This window comes from Phyllosticta citribraziliensis (assembly GCF_038025025.1).
Source record: "Phyllosticta citribraziliensis strain CPC 17464 chromosome Unknown J3D65scaffold_13, whole genome shotgun sequence".
Taxonomy (NCBI): domain Eukaryota; kingdom Fungi; phylum Ascomycota; class Dothideomycetes; order Botryosphaeriales; family Phyllostictaceae; genus Phyllosticta; species Phyllosticta citribraziliensis.
In genome coordinates, this window is record NW_027117350.1 from 354284 (window position 1) to 374848 (window position 20565).

Here is a 20565-nt window from a genome sequence, read left to right on the forward strand (position 1 = left end):
TAGCAGTAGAAATGTCGTCACAGAGAATGCTCAAAGACGTCAAGGACAAATACGTCCACCTTGCGCGACGAGATGCGATACAGTAGGATTTGTGGCCGCCCAATGCCCAAGACGACTCTCGTAGCAAACAAGGCATATTTGCCCAGCCCGCGGCGGTCAAATCTTCTCGAGTGAGAGGTGACGCAAGTCTAGACGTCGAGGCTCTATCGCAAACATACCTGCGGCCTCTCGCCAGCAGCGGCATCGGACAGACCTCATGCACAGCGCAGTCTTCTTTGTCAGTTAAGAATCGAAGAGCAAGGCAAAAGGACCCTCAACTCACCCATCCAACAAACACCGGCGCAACGGGTCCACCATCAGCTCACCACCACCAGCTTCTCTACCAAAGATGAAGAAGAGGCACCGAGGAAGCGTGTCGACGCTGTCTTCCCTCTACCAGAGGCTTCGCCGGCCCACAGTCCCTTTGCCTAGTTTGCTCGGTCAATTACCTCAACACCGGACCGCCTGCTGTAAAGTCCTGTCCCTTCCGCCAACGGGCGACGCTAAGCTTGTCCAGGAGCGCACATTATTAGGAATATAAATGTAAATTTCGTCTGGCGATGTTGCTCCTCTTCCTCCTCACCACTCTCTACACTCCTCACCACTCTCCACACCTGCAAAAGCCATCGTGAAAGTCTCGTCTCTCTTCATCAACCTGCCTCACGCTCTGTAAGTTCTAATGCTGGTTTGAAGCTTTGTTCATGAGAGATGCTGATGATCTGGACAGTTACTACTCTACACAACACGCGCCGGATCGTCAAGATGCCAACATACGCCGCTCGCACCCAGTCCGTCACCTCACCACCACCCTCCATCAACCTCACCAGCTAACCCCACGCCCACAGGCCGACCGCTCCCAGCACGCGCCCCAGACTTCACATGCGCCACTTCAAGAACCCATGCCAGGCGCTGGACCGGGCCCTCACGCGTCACCCCTGCAGCTTCCCGGTGGTCCTTCTCATGATCCTGACCTGCATCATGCTCGCCTTCTGGGCCGCCACCGTCGCCGCCTTCTACCACCCAGACGGCATAAACACGTGGATAATTCTGGTCATCATCTCGACCATGTTTACCCTCGCGGTCATCAGTCAGGCCGCCTATTGCATCTGGGACAAGCGTGAGGCCAGGCTTGTGGCCGAGAGGGAGGCTCAGCTGGAGATGGCCCGGGAGAGGGGCAGGATGGAGGGCAGGAGGGAGGGGGTCACTGCGACCGTCACTGCTGGGTGAGGAGCTGTGAGGAGCTGTGATGGCATGAGAGGGCAGATGAAGGAGCATTCTGGCGCGCGGCAGACATCAGTGTCGATGTGCTTGGGGGGCAATTCCGTCTTCACGCAGGGAGGCTTCGACCATGTACTCTCAAGGCCATGTGTAACGCGCATGGAGCATCCAGCCGCTGTGGCCTTGTGTATGTGTTCCATCCAGCAAGAGAAGATGGAGTATGTGCTAACAGATGATGATGCAGGCTTGCGCTACAGTTGACGAGGCCAAGGGAATGGGAGATGTCTGGTTTCCCTCAACGACGCTGTTGAAAAAGGCAGCAAACAGATGCCCTTCGAGAGTTGTGATCAATCGGAGGAGTAATGGTACAGGATGGGCAAGACAGGATGCTCTAGAGGCACATAATACAGCGTAATAATCAAGAAACTCTTCACTCCGTACAATGCAGATGCAGGCAGTGACAAACGCAAAGAACTCAACCAAGTCGAGAACCGTCTCGTACCGCGGCGACTCACGTCTAGACCAAGTAAGCAAACACAGCCAAAGCAACACGTCAACAACGTCCATCACCCACCTTGTGATAGCTCCGTCCGGCGAAATAGGCCATCCAAATCGCGTGCACCCACTCCTCGCGCACCGCCTTGCTGATCGACCCGGCCGAATGCTTCTCCCACACGGCGTAGACCCACTTGGCCTGCAGCGGGATGTTGAAGACGCCGGCAAAGTAGGCCAGGGACGCCGAGTTTTTCCAGTCGTCGCGCGCTCGGCGGCGCAGCGACCGTCGGGAGTAGGAGCGCAGGGCCGCGTACAGCCAGTGTGGGCGTGGCGGTGGCTTTATTAGGCCTTCTTGGTAGGCTTCCCATGCGAAGCGTGCCCAGTCGGGGCGGATTGCGTTGCCGTCGTGGTCGCGAAGTAAAGTGTCGGCTGGTTCTGCAGACGGTCAGCCTGACGACTAACGTGGACGGCAAAGCAAATCGCAGCGATGTTGATGAGCACAATACATGACGTCGAGGTAGAACATCTTGAACAGTCTTCGATTTGATGGCCTTCCGCCGGGGGTATATTTCACCAACTCCATATCTCTATTCCTTTTTTCACTCGTGCTCCCAGAGCAACAACCCAAAAAGACTCTCCCTGCGATGTCTCTGCCTTTGGGAAAAGGTAGGTAGCATACCCTCAGGTCGCCGCAGTCTCTTGTGCCTTGTCCGCCTCTTGCTGCCGTATCTGCTCCTCCAACTTCTTCTTCTCCGCCTGCTTGGCCCGCAGCCGCGCCAACGTGTCCTGCTCAAACTTGCTCGACCCGCCCGGCGTCTTGGGACTGAAGGAAAAGGCAGGTGGTTTGGATTTGCTGGTGGCCGCCGGCGTGCTCGGTGCGCTCTGGGACCCGGATCCGGCATCAAACGGCCGCTGCTTTTGCTTACCCGGCGTGGCTGTCGCTGCTGCTGTCGCCCTCTCCTCAGCTCCTCCGCTCTTGCTGCTGCTGCTGTTGTTGCCCGTGCCGTTGGCCTGGTGTACTCCCGATCGCCGTCTCATGTCGCGCTCGTAGTCGCGCCTTGCCTCCTCTTCGCGCTCCTTGGCCTTTTGCTCCTCGCGCTCGCGCCGCCTGCGCTCGCCGTCTTGCGCCAGCCGCTTCAACTCCCGCTGCAGTCGCTCCTCCGCATCGACCTCCTCGGCGCGTTTCCGCTTTGCCCCGCGCTCCCCTGCTTCCAAGTCTGCCACCATCTGGCGCCGCTTCGCGTCGAGGAGCGAGTTGGCGCGTTCCTTTTGGGCACGCGCTTCGCGAGAGGTATCGTACTGCGCACGCAGCGTGGGGTTGGACAACAGCTCGGTGGCATTTTTGGCGAGGTAGAACTTCTCGACGGCCTCGGGGTTGTCTTGGTTCTTGTCCGGGTGGTATTTGAGCGACGTCTTGCGCCATGCGGACTTGAGCTGTTTGGCGTCTGCTGTCGGCTCGATGCCCAGCAGTTCGTAGAGGTTGATGTCGGTGGATACGAGGGCCTTGGCCTCGTCGCTGACGTCGTCTTTGGACATTTTGGTCGGGGTGGTCGCGCGGCGAGTGTGTTGTGTTTGGGGGCGATGGTTTGGCACAGAAGAAGGACGCGGTCGGGATGCAAGGGTCGTGAGAGACTGTTCGCGTCGACTGTGGCGTTCGCGCGGACTGATGCGCCACACTTCCGGTTGCACCGCAGTGCCCCCACCCAAGACGACGGCTCCCTCATGTCGACGGCTTCTGACAGTCAAGGAATTACACTCGCAGCATCCAGGAGTGTTTTGTTGGAGTGACGCTTATCAATCTCGACAGGCATGAAATTCAATCCTCCACAAACATCCTTCTTCACAAAAGGACAGCGTGCCCAACATGGCGACAGTCATATTGTCATCAACCAATGCTACGTCCAACATATTCCCCCGCGAATCAGCCTCTCTTCTGAAGATGCCAACGCCAAACGCAACCTGCCCGTCCTATTCATCCACGGCGGCGGCCTGACAGGTGCTATGTGGGAAGCCACGCCCGATAGACGCCCAGGCTGGGCCCACCTAGCCACACAGCAACCCTTCAACCATCCCGTCTATCTCATCGATGCTGTAGACTACGGCCGCTCCCAACGCGCTCCCGACGCCCTTAGACTTGGCGAGACTGAGCATCGAACGGCAAAAGACTTGTGGCAGCTCTTCCGTTTCGGGCCTCTCGATCGCTTTGACGCCCGCGAGCCGTTCCCCAACAGCCAGTTCCCCCTTGCCCACATGGACGACTTGCTTGCGATGAGCGCGGCCAGACGGCGCACCGGTGATGCGGTCGAATGTGCAGGTATCGCCGCGGCCATCCGTGAGATAGGGCCGTGCCATGTCGTCGCGCATAGCCACGGGGGCGCCCTGATGCTGAAATTGTTGGATGGCGACGACCAGCAGGCGAAGCGCCTCGTTGAGCGGTTGGTGTTGGTCGAGCCGTGGCCGGTGATGCTCAATTCAGCGAGGAAGATGCCGAGGACCTTGGTAGTCGTAGGGGATCATGTCGAGGGGCATTGGTTGGCAGAAGAGTTGATGGAGCGGTGTCAGCGGTTGGACACAGAGAAACTACTGCACTTGCCGAGTGTCGGCATAACGGGCAATTCTCACGCTCTGATGTGCGATGGCAATAGTGACGAGGTTGGGCGGTTGGTTTTCGAGTGGCTCCAGGAGTCTGGCGTCTGATTTTGGATGTGCCCGTCGCCAGCTGTTGAAGTAACACCCACCAGCGTGAGTAAAGCTCCAGCTTCAATCCGTACCTAGTGTTGGATGTGAACTTGAAGCAGCTCTTTCGTGGTGAGCAATTACGACGATCCATTGAGACTTGAACCTTGTAAGACATGCTTTTACGATGTCCTGCTACTGAATGTCTATCGGCACGTCGTGGGCGGATTCCTTGGCCTAAAGCCTAGATCTCCCCTCACTGTTACCTCATCGTTTCTCCATGCGGGTTGCGGTTTAGAGCTTCATGGCCAGTTCTCCATTGCCTCCAATTCTCGCTCAAAAACCTTGAAAATTTCAACTTCTGAGACTTCCAGCCGCTGAAAGGCAGAAGCCCGAGTTTCTGCCCATCTAAATGGCGCGCACAAGGTGGGACCACCCAAAACCGAAAAGAATCCCTCTCAATGAAGAGGGCCAATAATCTGCCTCTTTACGACGGCGACCCAAACAAACCACCTGCCGAATGGTCGCCATTTAAAGGGAAAATGCCTAAGCCGCGGAGCAGTCCGTTCCGGGAAACCCCCACAAACTGGCCGCGTTTCGTCTTACTCGACAGAAACCAGACCATCAAATTGCTCGACAGATTTACGCCGAAGGACTTTCCCTTTCGACTCCCAAGGGGCTTGGTTCGCCACTACGTGCGAAATTTTGATTCGGAGGGCTACGTTGTAGACGTCAGCCGCACTGCAGGTCTCGACTGGGACAGCCTCCCATTAAACCACCAAGATCTTCTTCTGGAGCCGCGCATGCCCTCGGAAAACACAGATGAGATGGACTGCGAGGGCGCCGATGCTGCTGCGGATGCGAGTGATTGCGGGAGCCGCTCTTCAGCCTTGACTCAGTCACCAAGGAGCTTCATTCGGGAACGTGTACAAGATTCCCAATCGACAGGTCCACGTCGTTACTCCTCCCGCAAGCGCGTCTTCATCAAAGGTGAGCCGAGCTACCAATGTGAAAAAGAACGTCAACTTAAAACACTATCAGGGACCTACCAAACTCATGAAGCGGCTAGCCGAGGAGCTGGAACTGCGCAAAGAAGTGAAGAGACTCCAGACGGAGAACAACGCACAGAGCGCGGCTACACAGAAACACATCAATGTCAAATCCGAGCTACAGAACGATGTCGATTCCTACAAAGGGCAGATCGAGAGCCTGCAGCGTGAAAAGGTTGCTTTGCAGAAGAAGCTCGAGAAACTTGCGAATGGCGAGGGACCAAGCAAGAAGGCGCTGGCGATGCTCTTGTTCAGCTTTCATCAGCTATATCACCAGATTTCTGACGAGGAGGATGACGCACCGGATGAATTTCTGGACGGCATCAAGGCCGATTTGGGACCGCGAGTATTCAACAAGTTGCTTCAAACAGGCAAGGATTTATGCGACGGATGATTTGAGCCCGCAGATTGAGCCGAGTAGTGACGACCAAGCGATTTGAGGAAACAATCAGGTGAGAGACTGGGCCGCAGAATGCTTTCGTGCTTTCAAAGGAAAGTTGTTGGACTAGGAGTTCATTGGCGCTATGAGACCAAAAAGTGCTTACATATATCGAATTAAAGCGGAGGCAGGACCTCCCTACAGATTGGACACTGCAGCCTGTACCGCATCCAACCTTCAAGACAGACAGAGTGGAAAATGTGCCTGCACGGCGTGACCATGTACGCCCTTCTAGCCAGCAACCCGCCCGAGAGACCAGACGCACCAGCACCATCTGCGTCCGCGGCGCTGGCAATGACCGGAACTTCCAGATCCTGCATGCAGATTGCGCAGTCAAAGATCTTCTTGCTCTTGTCCCGCGACTCGCCCGCTTTGGTCGTGGTCGTCATGCCGGCCTCTTCGCCCGCGAGCACCTTTGCGCCAGACGGCAGACTGGCACCCTCTTCATCAGCGCGGAGTACCGGGTGGTAGTCGTATGCTGGGGGCACCCAGGTGTCGCGGACAAAGAAGCGTGGGCCGAGATGCTCCTGGCTGAGGAGCGCGCACACCTGCAGCCAGACCCATCCGCAAAGCACGGCCAGGAAGTTCAGATCTGGCTCTATGAGGAGGATATTTCCTTTGTACGCATAGAGGTAGGCAAAAGGTAGGAGTCGGAGGATGCTTTGGCCGATGACAAAGTCCCAGCGCAACGCTTTGCGGCAGTTTCGCATGACGTTTCGGTAGATCTGAGGCACCAAAAACGACATGTACGCGAAAGTGAGGGTGGAGCTGTAGACAGACTGCACCGATGCTGGCCATGTCGTTGCATGGAGCGAAAGGAAAACTAGGCCAAAGAGGAGAAGGTAGAAACGCAAGTAGACAGAACCAAAGCCGCGACGCGGAGACCCTTGGTTGTTGGCGTTGGCGTCACCGTCTTGGTTTTCAGCAATCTCCGCGTCGATATCCTGATCCGACGGAATGATGATGGGAGTAGCCCCACTGTTAATGGCTTGCCGGGCTGTCACAGGTAGTGGGAGAGTCTCTGCACCGGCTGCCGACAGAACAGGGGCTGATGGTGGAGCAGAGGGAGTTTGGCTCCGGGAACCTGGCTGGGTGGTCTCGGGAGAATTAGGCGCCTGGGGCGAGTTTGCGGCTTGTTGCCTTTCTTCTCTACTGCGCTCCGTTGACTGGACTGTCCAGATTTCTTTCAAAAAGCCCATCCCGAAGAATATTACTGATAGGAAGGCCACATACGCAGTTGCAAGGAGCAACATGGTTGTGGACTCAATCTGCATCCCGAAAAGAGCGAAGCCAAGAAGAGCAAAGCCATCTCCAAGGGCCAAGATGGCAATGGTGTAGAAGCTGATGCGGCTTCTTGTTGACGGAGTTGACGCCTCCTTCATTTGTCGGAGGAGTAGGAGAAGCTGTGCTGCAATGATGACCGTGAAAAGCAAGACGTGACGCCGCGCAACAAATGCATATGCTTCTGTTTTTGGGCCTTTCAGATGCTTGCCCTCTTGAGGCGCTAGGTCCGGCGGGCCTTTGGACTCTATTGTAAAACCGCAGTCTGGCGAAAAGGCAACCATGGACATGGTCATGTCGGGTGTTTTCGGCAGGAATGGTCGATGCGGGAAGCGCAATTCCTCTTCCAAATGGTGTAAGACCAAAGAATTTCCAGGTGCGGCACCACCAGGGAGATTCAACGGCACAGGATGCTGCTGGAGATAGAAGACATATTCGCAGTGCGGCACCGAGAATAAATCTTCGCCTTCCATGGTTGACGACCACGGCGCACTATCTTCCAGAATGCCCTCCTTTTGTTTCTCAATCGTTTCGTTCAGCGTCTTGTTCAGGAGGTCTCTGCCCAAACTGAAGGTATGGTTTGAAAGCGCCAGATGTGGAAGACCAAAAATGCCATCGAACCTTTTGAACCAGTCAGCGCATCTCCAGAGCCTCCAAAACTGGTACCTACTTCTCGCTAGTAGTGGTGAGAATTATCTCGCCAAAGTCTACAAAATGAATGCCATAGAGTATCATTTCCCACCATGTGCCAAACGACGTCTCTTCTCCAATTGTGGCTCGGGCGCTGATACGCCGTACAGAGGTATTCCACGCCTCGCCATTCTCCTTCTCCCTAAAATGGATTCGAACATCACCGCTAGTAGCCGTGACATTTCGTTTCCAGTCTTCGGATGTGTAGGTGCCGTGCGGCGTGATTGCGGAGAGGTTGACGTGGGGCCCATCGTAGGCGCCAGTGCGCCTCCATTCTCCTTCCACAAAACCGGTGACGTTGTGATACAGCAGAGGATATTGATCACTGCCTCCTTCTATTAAGCCATCTGCAGTTTCTCCGAGAGCGTATCTTGCTTGGTCCCGCGCCTTGTCCTGTGCTGATTCCAGAAGTTCCCAGCGAAAGCCGTGTTCTGGTCTAAAGCCGGTCAGGTTCAGCGGTCTTGCGTCCTCCTCTTTCCCAAGATGTAAGTCCCCATAGGTGGAATTATTCAGCGCCTCGAGCGCACCGCGTTCGTGGGCGACGGCATGCTGCTGTCGATGAGACTCGCCTGGCGACGGAGGATCAGGCGTGAGATAGAGGAATAGAAGGATGACCAGGAGTATCGCGAACGGCGGTGGATTGTTGGCCATCTATCGATCGGGGGGAGGCCGGAACTCCATGAGTAGGCACTGCAGGAGTTTGTGAGGTTGGGTCGTGTGGGGGTGTTGAGTTGGGAGATGGGGATACGCGGTGCTGGTCGCGAAGCCGATGGCGGAAGTAAGCCGCGCTCTACGAAACCACCGCCGACCGCCCTCTCGTCTCCGCTCATCAATGTCTGCACAAACATCGCCGACCTTTATTAACATCAAGTTATCGAGAGCAGAAACGCACGAGACGGCATTCATCTCGACGTCGATTTGGGCAATTCCAAAGGGAATTCCCGAGATATTAGGCGCTTTCCTACAGTAATCCTCGCTTTCGACTCGACAATGTCAATGAATCTCCATCGACACGTACTTGCCGGCTTTCTTTTCTGGTAGTCTCATCTATCATCATTCACGTCATTTGACCGATTGGATCCAAGATCTGAGGCGCTCTCTTCTTAATCTCTGGTGAACCGATGCCAGTATCCAACCACCCCGTACCTTGGTGAACAGGAAGAAAGTCCAAGAGCGCCCCCAGCTACTAAGAGCTTCTAGTTTCAGCCCTGACAGTGTACACCGGCCGTCAGGCGTGCAAGTCTACTGGAGGACATGTGCGGGTCAACTTTCAGTCTCAAAACATTCAATTTCTGCGCAGCGACTTACCAGGCTGGCGCCGCCCATCAGCCGGCAACATACAGCATCACAGTGTGAAGATGCAGGCCATCAGACGTCGGATTATCGAAAGGCGGTGCCAGAGCCGATTGTTCCATGTGCACTCTCGCGGGCGGCTTTCAGCGCGCTAACCTGAAATGGACCTTGATATTGTTCTTCGTTTTCACCTTGTCTTGCACCAGGCCGCCATATGGCAATTGTTCTTCTTCGTATTGTCGGCTTCGCCTCTTCTTACCGCGCTTGTAACGCCACTTGAACATCTAAGCTCCTTTCCTACGATCCTCACAGACATCTCTCTCCCTTCTTTAAGGACAAAGTTGATTCCGTGTCGTCAAATCTTACCTTCTGACCATCAGCCAAAAATCACCTTTCAGGAGTCGCATTTCCCTTTCCAACTCAGCTTCAACACCTGGGGAATCATCTCTGATCGCAAGCATGGCGGACTTGGCCAGCGATGTTCCTTCCGCTTCGTTCAATCCTTTCGACCAGGTCGTCTTCTTCCGGATGGCTGATGGAACTAAGATCCCCGTCGACATGGCAGGCCTCAGACTCTACGCTCAGTACGCCATCCGGACCTGCATCAACTACGCCACGCAAATTGGAGCCTCGATCATCCTGCTTGCCATCCTGCTCGTCTTGACGAAGCACGAAAAACGCCGCTCCCCCATCTTCATTTTCAACACCCTGTCCCTGATCCTCAACATCTTGCGTACAGTATTCTCGTGCCTCTATTTCACAGGAGCCTGGTGGGATCCGTACTCCTACTTCTCTGGAGACTACTCGCCCATCACCAACGCTGACATTGCGGGCTCGGTTGCCGCCACGATCCTGACGCTTGCTCTCGTCATCTGCATCGAGATATCCCTGGTCCTCCAGGTCCGGGTGGTTTGTGTGACAATCCCAAAGACGCAGCGATACGCCTTGGTCGTCTTGTCATCTCTCTTCGCTCTCACAGCCGTCGCAATTCGCTTCGTTGCGACAGTGCTCAACGTCCAGTCAATCTTGGGCGTGCACACCACGGCACCAGACGTCGCTAACGCTTCGAACATCACCATCACGATCAGCATCTGCTTCTTCTCCCTCGTCTTCGTCGGTAAACTGGCTCTTGCAATTCGAAACCGCCGTAGGCTCGGCTTGAAGCAATTTGGCCCGATGCAAATTATCTTCGTCATGGGTTGCAACACGTTGGTCATTCCAGGTAAGAATCACTATTCCAACAAGCGTACAAACGGCTGACCCTTCTAGCCATCTTCTCCATCTTGCAATACTTTACCTCTACGCCGATGCTGGGCTCGCAAGCGCTGACGCTCGTGGCCATCTTCCTCCCCCTGTCAGCCATCTGGGCCTCCACAAAGGTCGAAGGCGAAGGCGTCGCATCGCGCGGCCACGACGCACACCACAAGCTCTTCGGTAGCTTCGGATGGAGGCGCGACCGCAACCCGTCGGCGGTCTCGGAGTCGACTTCGACGGCGCCACTCAGGGGTCCAACGTCGCCCATGTCGCACAAGACGGCCGACTCGGAGACGACCCAGGTCGATCTCGAAATTGGAAATGAGACGCACGTCTACGGTATGCACATCATCACCAGGAGGCTCCAGACAATAGACGAGAAGAGCGAGCATGAGCTGACCGTTTCTGGCGTTTAGCCACTGCCGACAAGGTTAATCGACTCTTCCCATGATGGGATTGCAACCCAGCCCGCACGGAGTCACCATCAGTCTGGGCCAATGGTGCATCCAGAGCCTTCCGGCAATATGGTCCTTTTGCATTTTCCCTTCTCTGGTCATTTCTTCTTCTTCTTCTCAAACAGCAAGCGTTTCATTCACCTGTCGTTCCATCTTGGACAGCTTAATGCAAAGCCCCTCATCATTCGATTTTCAAAGCGCCTGTCTTCTCAGCACAACCATTCGCTCAACGCCAAACCTTCTCTTCTTCGACACTGGCACACACAAACCGAGCATTGGACGCAAATTACAGTCCAGCATTCACTTCAGGAAGGTGATCAAACACACGACGATTCCATTTCTTTTCTCAAAAGCGAGCGAGTAAGCAAGGGGAGTTTATGGGGGGCAAGGAGCGAGGCAGCGGGATAACACACATGGCACCAGGCGTTCGTATGTTGGTAATTAGGATGAATACAAAGCGAGTCAGCAAGCCACCAGAACTCCAGTCCACCTCCTCGTCTTTCTGCCGTCAGACCCAGGGACGCGGCGTTGGGTTGTGCGTTGCTCGAATGGGCAGCCGGAGGCAGTGCCGAGCCGAGCTCGTGGCGCGTGGTTAGGTTGTTTCCGCCAACCAACCGGCCTGCATGCCTGCCTGCCAGCCTGCCAGTCAGAGCCATACGCCTTCTCAGTGATATGTTGGTTGGCTGGCAGTCAGACTCAGGGTCTTCTACACTCCCTTCTCCCTGCATTCGGCACGCGGACGCGAGATGCAGATGCGAAATGCATCTGTCTTGTGTGTACGTTGCGTCGTTGTCGACAGCTCACACGCAGCAGAGCATCCAAACGACAACGCAGGCAGCCAACGCCCGTCGTTAGCCGTCTGTCTTTCAGTCAGCCAGCCAGCCAGACACATCCCCGAGCAAGCAGCGAAAGTAGGCCACGGCAAACTACCGAGACGTCGGGACAGGAGGAAAAATGACAGAGCGCATCCATCCATTGGCACACGTTAACATCGCAGATATACGTGTAGGCATGCAGGGAGGGAGAGCAGCGCACGCCAGCAAGCGAGGAGGTCTTCTCAGAGTCCCTCCGACCAATGCCGCAAGCTGGCTCATTGCAGACCGGGTGGACCGGTTGGTGCGGCCGTCTGCGCTGGCGTACATACCCGAATCAAAGGGCGAGTGGCGCGATGGCTACTTGCGTCGATTAGCCATGACGGCCATGCATAGACAGGGGAAGCTCCATCAGTAAGCCAAGTACTGCCAGACCCTTGCCACAGCATAGCGCGGCTCGAGAGTGCGAGACAAAGAGGCATATACAACGCACGTAGCGGAGGTGGGAGCATGGGAGCCTGGCGTAGCATGGTGTAGTCGTATGCTTCTGAAGACTGAGCGCTAGCAGCCACCAGGCAATATATCCCTCCATCCAGCAGAGAGGAGACCGCGACTGAATCTCACCCCTGTCCTAGACCAGAAGACACCATCACCACCGCACAACGCTAGCTAGCTGTCGAACGAAAATCGAAGCCCACCAGAGCGACTAGAGCGCGGTAGCTCAGTTCGCCGAGGCGACCTGAGACTGTGTTATTCTGACACTTGGCGAATAGATGCGCGTACACGACCCGGTTTTCTGCACGGTTTTTGGTCGTAAAGCCCTGCCCCTGGCTACGCGTATGTATATTTGGGAAGTCATTGATTTTGGTGGTGTATTAGTCTGGCTTTAGACGGCGGAGGAACTGACTGGTGGGCTGCGAGGTGACAATGTGATGCACATGGCGTCTGTTGAGTTGATGTGTTGTGCTTTGTAGGCTGTCCGGTTGCTGTAATGGAGGATGTGTGATGACGAGCAAAGAGTGTAGAATGAGAGACGGTGGTACCATAGTCCAGCAGCTCCAGCGTTCATGACCATTTTGGAGCAACAGAAGATGTCTCGGTAAGTGGGTAGGTAGGCAGGTGGCATGAGATGGCGTTGGCTTGTTCCTGAGGACGTACGTGATCACTTGCATAGACTGGCGGCCACCAACTAGACAAGCCGGCGGAAAGCACATGTGGTTTTGGTTTCCGAAAAGGCGAAAGCAAACGCAGCTGTCGAAATGGCTAGTCTACGTGGCCGCGCACATGGCGGCCTGCCCGACTGAGTAAATCCGACAGTTTTACTAACCGAACATGGCAAGTTGGGTCAGGACCAAGGCTCCAGTATGTTTCTTGGTCTGATAGCAGAAAAGGCTCCGGTCTGTCCCGCTGCTCTTTAGCGATGAGGGTGGACAGACTAATGCACACAAACGCAAGCTAGACGGTAGGTCTGGGAATGGCGACATGGCTAGCTGCGGATGGCCCCGAAGAGCCTTGGCCGAAGCACGCACGCAAGCCTACGCGTACAGGCCCTCTGCTAGTAGCAATGCCAGGTCTGGCAGCAGGGAAGCCATTTCTTGTCAACGGCGGCACCGCGCTGGGAAACAGCGCCGCAGCGAATGGCTGCGGATCGACGACATCAAAACGTCGGCGTCTCTCCAATTGCAGCACGACGACAATCCGCCGGGAACAATCGGCTCCTCCCCCAGCTTTGCGCTAGCGGAAAGCATTGGCGTGATGAGCGTTTTGACGAAGTGTATGCCAGCGGATTCACTTGAGCTGCTCTCGTCAGGCACCTCGCTGCGTGGCTGAGTTGACAAAGGACGCCGTGCCATGCCGTACTGCTTCTCGTCGTACGTCAGTACGTCGGCGGGCAGACGGATTGCGGCAAAGCGAGGCGTGCTTAGACCGAGATAGCGGAGCAATTACTTTCTCCTAATCAAGCCAAGGGAAGAGAGCGAGGAGCCAAGACATGTCGTCTCATCTTCCCATCTCAGCGCAGCTCATTTGGTTGCTCTCGCCGTTGGTGACCCCGCTCTTTCAGCTGCTTGCTGCTCCGTGGGCCCTGCCTGGCCCCACGGTACCCACAATTTCCCCATGGGCAATGCGAGGAAGGTGCACCGCGCTCGTTCTGGCGTCTCCGTATGCATCGTCCCCTCAGTGGCTCATCAGAGACGACGCGGAGGATCCCACATCTTCCTACGTCCGACGGTGAGAAGAACAGCCCCTCTTCTTCGGTCATCTCTCGCTCTCGGCCCTCTGCCCAGTCTGCGACGCGGACCCGCTGCTCCGCTGTTGCAGAGAGGCACGCCAGCAGGTCAGGGAGGGTCGTCGCCAACATATGTGGCAGCGGCACGGCCATGAGTGACTGGCAGAGGTACAACTCGTTGCCTGGAGCGGTGTTGCTGCAGAGCTGGGGGAGAAGCAGAGCTGGGGGAGAACATCCAACTTCTTTGGCTGCCCTTGCTCGATAAGATGGTGATCTTCTCCTGTCAAAGACTCAAGTGCCTCTCGGATTTGTCCGCGGAGAGTCGGGCAGATGAAGCGTGTGGCGAGGAAGTGATCGACCATGTACTCGCCGAAGGAAACACCTAGACGGAGATGAAGACGTTTTTTTGAACAAGACTGGAAAGCGAAATTGACTGTGCACAAAGGAGATCGATGCTAGCCCGTAGCAAAGCACCTACGCATTTTCCCTTGACGTGTGGAGCCAGCCGGCCAAATGGGATTCGCCAATGCCGGTGCGTTCGACGAGAGCGCCATCAGACCCTGCTCTTCTCAGTCTGCATGAAATCCCTTATTGATGATGGCATTCAACAAATAACTTTCGATTCTTTCTTGTTATCTCCTATTCTCGCATTGGCTGAAATTCGCCAACGCTGGTGAGCCATGCCAGCAGCGGAGCAGTCCGCCACCGAGGCACCAGCGGGCGGGTACGGAGCGGGTGTTCGGAGCAGCATTGAACCTAAAGAAAGCTTTACGCTGGGATGCTCCTCAGACGGACGCGAGTAATGGCACACGTTTCAACAGCTTGTCCCGTTTCGTTGGATGGGTTTGCGCCCTGTTTCGTTTCGTCTCGTCTCATAGTGTTTCGCTCCCCTGGGTTTCGCCGTCTGACCCCCTGGTGAACGTGCCTTGCTCCAACGTTTGCGGCATCCAACTGCCAGAGTAACGCATTGAGCGCACAGTGTGTGGACTCACAATGGCGTGTACAGACTTAATAGACACAGCTGAGCTGACTTTGAGTCTGACCGCAACTCTAAGCTGATACACCACGGTATCAGGCGTCTGCCTGTTCGAATGTCTGACCTTGCCCGTCCTCGAGGGGTGGTCTAGCAGGAAACACGACAGCAAGACCTTGCTGCAGTTGACTGTCTCTCCTGCTGTGAAAACTATGGATTCTGAGACCAAAACAATTCTTTGATAGACGCTTTCTCGTCTGTTGGGACTGGAACAGTTTGAGCCTGCTCCAAAGCCAAGGCCGATCGCGGCGTGCTGGACCTGTGTTTCGCGTCTGCCTGCGACTGCGCATGCTGATCTGAGGCCATAGTGGTGTGAGTCTTGCAGTCGTTGTACATGGCTCAGGAGGTAGCACTGTTGGGCTGCGACAAGAGCACCATCGCTGCGGTGCTGGAGCTGTGCTGTGTGCTGCTTGCGAAGGGGCGAACTTGAGCACGAACAAAGGGCACTGTGTCAATGTAGGGTGCGAAGTTTCAGAGTACTGCTTCCATGAGCTTCTGCTGTCCCCCAGTTCTCTCCCTGTACGGATGCAGTCAAACAGCACCACTGGTGGTACGTAGACCGCTGACCCGACAACTTGGATTTGGGCACGGGAAGCAGGATGCGGCGGCACGAAGGTCCGGCGGCTGCGTCCGCCTTCTTGCTGTCTATCCGCGACTTGTGCAGATGTCGTACGATGGAGGCGTTGAGGATATACTCGCAGATGCTGTGGTGATTAGTCAAAGCGTCGGAATCTCTGTTGAACTGCGGCCAAGGCATTCGAGAGGTACCGATCACGCTATACAGCAGGAAAGTCGCGCCCTCGAAGGTAAATTTGGATGATGAGCGGAGAGTAGTGTAGTCGTTGAATGCGTCGGTGCGTCTGTTGTGTCCTCGTCTTGTTGCTTTCATTCTTTTTCTGTTTAGTTGCCCGCCTGCAGAGGTTGAGAATTTGTTCCATAGTGCCACATAGGCACGTTTCTTTTGGCGGGACGGGTGGTGTGATGGCCGGCCATCCAGGTGTTGATCTTCCGTTCCTGCATGCGTCTCCGCCTCTTGCATCGTCGCACGGCGCCGGCAGGCCTGTCAAAAGCAAGAAATTTCCCAACCACTAGAGCCGCTCCCGTGTATGTAGATAGCCGGCGACCCCTAGCCACAGATACAGCTGGCATAGTCTGTCCAGTCAGTCTCAGAGCTCTGGGAGCATCCAATGATTCCACCAAAATTCTCATGCGAGATATTTGGGGTCGCTGGGCAGGCTCTTGGTCCCCACATGTAATCTGCGGTACCAACAATGGCCACGCTGCACGTCCTGTCTTTTAGCAAATCAGTGTCAAGGCAGAAATGTCTCCACTTTCGAGGCTTTTCCAAATATCATGCAATGTGGCTTTCCGCCCACTCTGTCACCGCATCGCGCTTGCGCCGGTTGTGACACTGTACGCGCGCCCCGACCCGTCCGGGTGCAAATCATCGTCAATCACGATTTCCGTCAGCAGCATGGCGGGAAAAAGCATCCGATGGCTGAACCTGCAACCGAGCGCTTGCTGAGCGCGCTCCTTGAAGATGCGGCGCTTGCAGGTCGCATCTGCATCTACTGCGTTGTGTCGTGGCAGCAAAAAGAGTGAAAATAAAAGTGGACTGGAAAAGGAATACCAAAAGACTGGTTGACAAATAGAAAAGCAAACCAATTTTAGAACCGGATAGCGACCTTGGTAATGCTGTGTTGGAGACGACGACGAAAACACCAGCAGCCCACAGGCCCAAGCGTATCTGCGTTCTGTTGAGCAGTGCCGATGCCGCATCGGCGGCGGAAGCGTCAAATGCAACACAAGGATAGATGAGTACATAGCAAAAGATGGCGAGAAAGGGACACATCGCAGTCCCACGGAAGCCAATCAAGCCACAGCGAGACGAAACGCGCCTGGCGTGCGCCTTGTTTGCGATGATGGAGCTTGATGTCCGGTTACCTCGACCAGCGTTCCATCCAGTCCATGGATGTCGTCCGCCCTGCCCAAGGACAGAGCTGAAGTCGGAAGCCAGCACGCATCCCGGGCCTTGGTCCGATCCGATCAGAGGCAGTAGTGGACAATGAGTCGCGTTCCGTTGAGCGGATAAGTTCGTTGGGTAGACTTGGGTCGTCTGTGCTGGATGCGTTCTCGATGCTGGGGGATGCATGGAAAATCGAATGCTGGAGACTGCCAGAGGACTTGAGTCTGGAGAGAGACGGGTCGATGAGGTGCGCAACGGCGGTCGGAGGGTGGCGGATGGCGGTGATGGAGGAGCGGAAGGACGGACAGGGTGTGGGTGGAGGGGCGGGAGGAAGGGAGGGCGGATGGGGCGGCGCGAAGGCAGCGGAGGGGGGAGGGGGGAGGGGACCATCGTGACGTCTTCGTCGCCGTCCCTGTGGCTGACGGTTTGCGGAGAGTGTGGGGGAATCCTGCACGCTGACCAAAACGGAAGAAGAACAACACCTGTCCCTATGCAAAAGGAAGAAGACGGCGGCGAAGGATTGCTGCTGATTCCAACATTTGCACATGTTCCTCGTGCACATCCAGTGGTTAATCGGACAGCGCACCGCCTTTACCCTTTCTCAAGCCAACACTCCACCACACCTACACTCATCCATACATAGGCACGCAGAAGTACCTGTCACATTTAGTCCCGGTCCAACCAGCTGGCAGCGTCATGCCACGCTCAGAGCTGACCAACAATCACTCACCTTCAGGCGCGCAACCCCAGGCCGCCTGTACTGCACCTCTTTTCCCAACTCGCTCACTGATAGACAGACAGGCCTTCTTCCCCATGGGCACCCCACACCATTGCGCAGCACGGCCCCACAGCTGTCTGCGCGCCTGACAGGAAGCACCCTCGAGCATGTCAAACCCACCGAATCGACACCCGCCTGACCGATACCGAGTACGCGCAGCTTGCTACGGACATCGGGTACGGCGCTTGGCCCGAGTCGACACTGTGCATCTTGGCCGCGGCGTCTTCCTTGCCCAGGACGTATCCACACCCACCACTACCATCGCTGCAAACTCTCCAGTCGCAAAGGCACATCTGTCTTGTTCGGAGCACACCGCCGGCCTATCACTCGTCCTGGACCGCTCGCCGAGCGCGGCCTTCCCGCCCACCTCATCTCGGAAAGGACCGGCCCAGGACAGGCATCCGTTTTTCTCTTTGCTCGAGTGTTTTGGCCATTATCTAGCGCGATGGCGCGAGCCTTGGCTTTTGCAGGGAGCTCGAAGGCAGTAGCCGTGTTGTTTCTTCTTCTTGTTTTGTCGACGTCTCTGACGACGAACACGCCAAAGATGCTACGGCGGGCACTTGATGGTACACCGCTGACATCGCTGGTTGGCTGCTGCGGTTGATACGTGTGAAGTCAGTCGGCGCGCGAATTTCGGCGGCTTCTCAACCGCGTCCGGCTTGGCTGGACTGAGTTGCGACTGTTGATGCTGATGACCCTGGTGGAGCACCACGTCTGGCTGTACGGACGTATGGTCGGTCGCCAGTCACTCGGTCAAGATACACTCCCGACAGCATGACTGTGTTTGCTGTCTGACTGCACACCTGATGCATCACAAAAAAACAAAAATAGCGAATGGGGAGAGTCCCCTTCCGTTGCAAGTGCCGAAGCACAAAACGTGGCGTTGCACCGAGGCTGCTGAAACGGTGCCGTGGCGCAGCCGCGGGCTTGTCACAGTCGCAGTCTATTTCGTCCCACGCCCAGTCTTGTTTATTCCCGCACCGCAACTCTGGTGATTGGAAGTTGCAAAAAAGGACGCAGTGGACGGATCCATGGAATGGAGCTCTAGACTGCTGCTGAACGGCGCCGTATGTCGCCATAATCCAACATCAGGCCGCCGCTTCGCCGACGCCAACGCCGTCGCCGCCACAGTCGTCGTCGTTTGCCTCCTGGCTGACTACTGGATGACGCCGAGTCAGTTGGGTCAGCGTAATGCTCAGGAGAGGAGTACCCGCGTACCAGACTATATCCTGCTTGGCAACTCTGTTTTTCGATTTGCCGGCATCTCCTGGGCCGATGATGTGCTGCTATTCGGCCCCGAGGACGCATCTATCAGTGAAAGAAGACCGAAGTGATGACAGCAGCAGCAACAGCTACGCGCGCTGAATTCGTTCACATCACCATAACTGTTGGCTAAGTCCAAATCCCCAAGCCGTCGCCGCCGCACACCCACCATCATCTCAAACAGACTTTGGGTGGCTGGCAATCATCCGGCCCGCGGCCGGCTTGGTTGCTTACCTTCCCTTAGTGGTGCCCACGCTCCCACCATCTCAACTGCCGCCATCCCACGCATTGCGCCTGCCGAGCCACCAGGCGGAAGTGCCGTTCGAGTCAAGACGCCGTCGATTGCACGGAATACGTATCTTTGTTTGACATGGACCCAGGCACAGGGTTTCGGCATGTTGGCCGCTTGCCGCCCTGCCTGACAAGTAAATCTTGATGTCAACACGCTGGCTGGCTGCTTGTTTTGCACACGCGTCGTACTTGATCGTATCGCAGACGAGGTCCGACTGATGATGACTGCCTAGCACGCGCTGAGCGGCTGAGTATCTACGCTCGCGCAGACTGTATCCACTTTCGAGGCGCAGCAAGGCAGGCCAGCGGCGGCGGCGAGGAAAAGTGGCTCGCTTGTTTGCTCCCCTACGCGTGAGGCTCCCCAGACAAGATGCTCGTATGGAGCAGCGAGCACATCTTAGCAATCCGCCAAGGTCAGGTACTGCGCTGCAAATTCAATCAATCAATCAATCAATGAAAGATCGAGCATAACCGAGCAAGCGCTGCGCCGGCGCGGCCTTCGGATGCGAAAACTGCCGCGGCGCGGCGGGCGCTACCAGCTACCTAAAGCGTGTGCCCAGCAAGTACCTATAGTCAGGTAAAGAACGTACAAAGTAAATTCAGTATTATCAATAAAGTTTGCGCCCACGCAAGATGAACGGTAAGTACCTGTAGGCAAGACAAGAGGAAGGCCACAAAAGCTAGTAGACACCATCAGACCATCGGCACGCGCGCGCGTCTTACGACTAACCAGATAGGTACCTTGCTCCTGATCGCATCGACGCGCCAAGGGTAGCTGGTAGTTAGGGGCGCCTGGATGGGGTGGTGGGCGTTGGGTGCCTTGCATCGAGGACGGACGTGAATGAGGTGTATGAGCAGCTGCTGTTGCAGCGAGTATGCGGGGCCCCAGCCAGCAGCCAGCGACGGAGTGTAAAGGAGTGGGTCAGCGGCAGGACTGTGCGTGAGAGCGTATGCGTGACAGCAGGGAAGAGATGGGGTTAGGGTTGGAAGGGAGTCTGGGGTGCAGACATGCATGCATACAGCAGCCAGCGACCTAGCCTCGGCGAGAAACGCAGAGCAGCTGCGCATTTACCTGTCAGCATAGCACGCACACGAACGGTCCATACACGTTGGCAATCTAGATAGTTGATTTGGGAAAGACAACATCTTCATTGTTTCTTCGATACATATCTGTCGTGACATTTGTTGTTACCTGAGTTGATTCTGTCAGAGATTTATCAAGCTCGAACAAACATCGAAGACAAGGAGAAAATTTCTTTTTCGTTTCTACCCTTGTTACCCTAGAGCAATGCGCAGCAGCAATAGA

At 55.8% G+C, this 20565-nt stretch overlaps 7 protein-coding genes across 7 annotated transcripts; 4 read left to right on the top strand and 3 right to left on the bottom strand.

The window, feature by feature from the left end:
* Nucleotides 1-802: 802 nt before the first annotated feature.
* Nucleotides 803-1293, top strand: J3D65DRAFT_639148 (uncharacterized protein). The gene has a single exon (XM_066801684.1). It carries the CDS (start codon nt 919-921, stop codon nt 1264-1266), a length of 348 nt encoding a protein of 115 aa, XP_066650745.1. The 5' UTR covers nt 803-918; the 3' UTR covers nt 1267-1293.
* A 107-nt stretch (nt 1294-1400) lies between these two features.
* J3D65DRAFT_639153 (uncharacterized protein) lies at nt 1401-3340 on the bottom strand. Its single transcript, XM_066801685.1, has 3 exons — nt 2679-3340; nt 1832-2187; nt 1401-1774 (listed from the first exon to the last, which is right to left on the bottom strand). The coding sequence occupies exons 1-3, from the start codon at nt 3286-3288 to the stop codon at nt 1769-1771; spliced, it is 972 nt and encodes a 323-aa protein (XP_066650746.1). The 5' UTR covers nt 3289-3340; the 3' UTR covers nt 1401-1768.
* Nucleotides 3341-3497: 157 nt separating this feature from the next.
* On the top strand, nt 3498-4593 carry J3D65DRAFT_639155 (Alpha/Beta hydrolase protein). The gene has a single exon (XM_066801686.1). It carries the CDS (start codon nt 3562-3564, stop codon nt 4447-4449), a length of 888 nt encoding a protein of 295 aa, XP_066650747.1. The 5' UTR covers nt 3498-3561; the 3' UTR covers nt 4450-4593.
* J3D65DRAFT_639156 (uncharacterized protein) lies at nt 4583-6022 on the top strand. The gene is made up of 2 exons (XM_066801687.1): nt 4583-5712; nt 5780-6022. The coding sequence occupies exon 1, from the start codon at nt 4890-4892 to the stop codon at nt 5646-5648; it is 759 nt and encodes a 252-aa protein (XP_066650748.1). The 5' UTR covers nt 4583-4889; the 3' UTR covers nt 5649-5712; nt 5780-6022.
* A 10-nt stretch (nt 6023-6032) lies between these two features.
* J3D65DRAFT_560783 (putative RING finger ubiquitin ligase) lies at nt 6033-8538 on the bottom strand (the record flags this gene model as incomplete). The annotated part of the gene is made up of 3 exons (XM_066797482.1): nt 6033-6937; nt 7001-7818; nt 7868-8538. 3 exons carry the CDS (start codon nt 8536-8538, stop codon nt 6033-6035), a joined length of 2394 nt encoding a protein of 797 aa, XP_066650749.1.
* A 710-nt stretch (nt 8539-9248) lies between these two features.
* J3D65DRAFT_132435 (mating-type alpha-pheromone receptor PreB) lies at nt 9249-11046 on the top strand. Its single transcript, XM_066793904.1, has 3 exons — nt 9249-10402; nt 10450-10773; nt 10851-11046. The coding sequence occupies exons 1-3, from the start codon at nt 9640-9642 to the stop codon at nt 10883-10885; spliced, it is 1122 nt and encodes a 373-aa protein (XP_066650750.1). The 5' UTR covers nt 9249-9639; the 3' UTR covers nt 10886-11046.
* A 5159-nt stretch (nt 11047-16205) lies between these two features.
* J3D65DRAFT_132442 (uncharacterized protein) lies at nt 16206-17268 on the bottom strand. The gene has a single exon (XM_066793905.1). The coding sequence runs from the start codon at nt 17111-17113 to the stop codon at nt 16412-16414; it is 702 nt and encodes a 233-aa protein (XP_066650751.1). The 5' UTR covers nt 17114-17268; the 3' UTR covers nt 16206-16411.
* Between the last annotated feature and the right edge of the window lie 3297 nt (nt 17269-20565).

Coding starts and splice junctions, on each gene's coding strand:
- J3D65DRAFT_132442 (XM_066793905.1), bottom strand. CDS start 17,113: ATGCATCCCCCAGCATCGAGAACGCATCCAGCACAGACGACCCAAGTC.
- J3D65DRAFT_639153 (XM_066801685.1), bottom strand. CDS start 3,288: ATGTCCAAAGACGACGTCAGCGACGAGGCCAAGGCCCTCGTATCCACC. Junction 2,188..2,678: donor AGCAGCGACAGCCACGCCGG/GTAAGCAAAAGC, acceptor GACCGTCTGCAG/AACCAGCCGACACTTTACTT.
- J3D65DRAFT_132435 (XM_066793904.1), top strand. CDS start 9,640: ATGGCGGACTTGGCCAGCGATGTTCCTTCCGCTTCGTTCAATCCTTTC. Junction 10,403..10,449: donor CAACACGTTGGTCATTCCAG/GTAAGAATCACT, acceptor TGACCCTTCTAG/CCATCTTCTCCATCTTGCAA. Junction 10,774..10,850: donor AAATGAGACGCACGTCTACG/GTATGCACATCA, acceptor TCTGGCGTTTAG/CCACTGCCGACAAGGTTAAT.
- J3D65DRAFT_639148 (XM_066801684.1), top strand. CDS start 919: ATGCGCCACTTCAAGAACCCATGCCAGGCGCTGGACCGGGCCCTCACG.
- J3D65DRAFT_639156 (XM_066801687.1), top strand. CDS start 4,890: ATGAAGAGGGCCAATAATCTGCCTCTTTACGACGGCGACCCAAACAAA.
- J3D65DRAFT_639155 (XM_066801686.1), top strand. CDS start 3,562: ATGAAATTCAATCCTCCACAAACATCCTTCTTCACAAAAGGACAGCGT.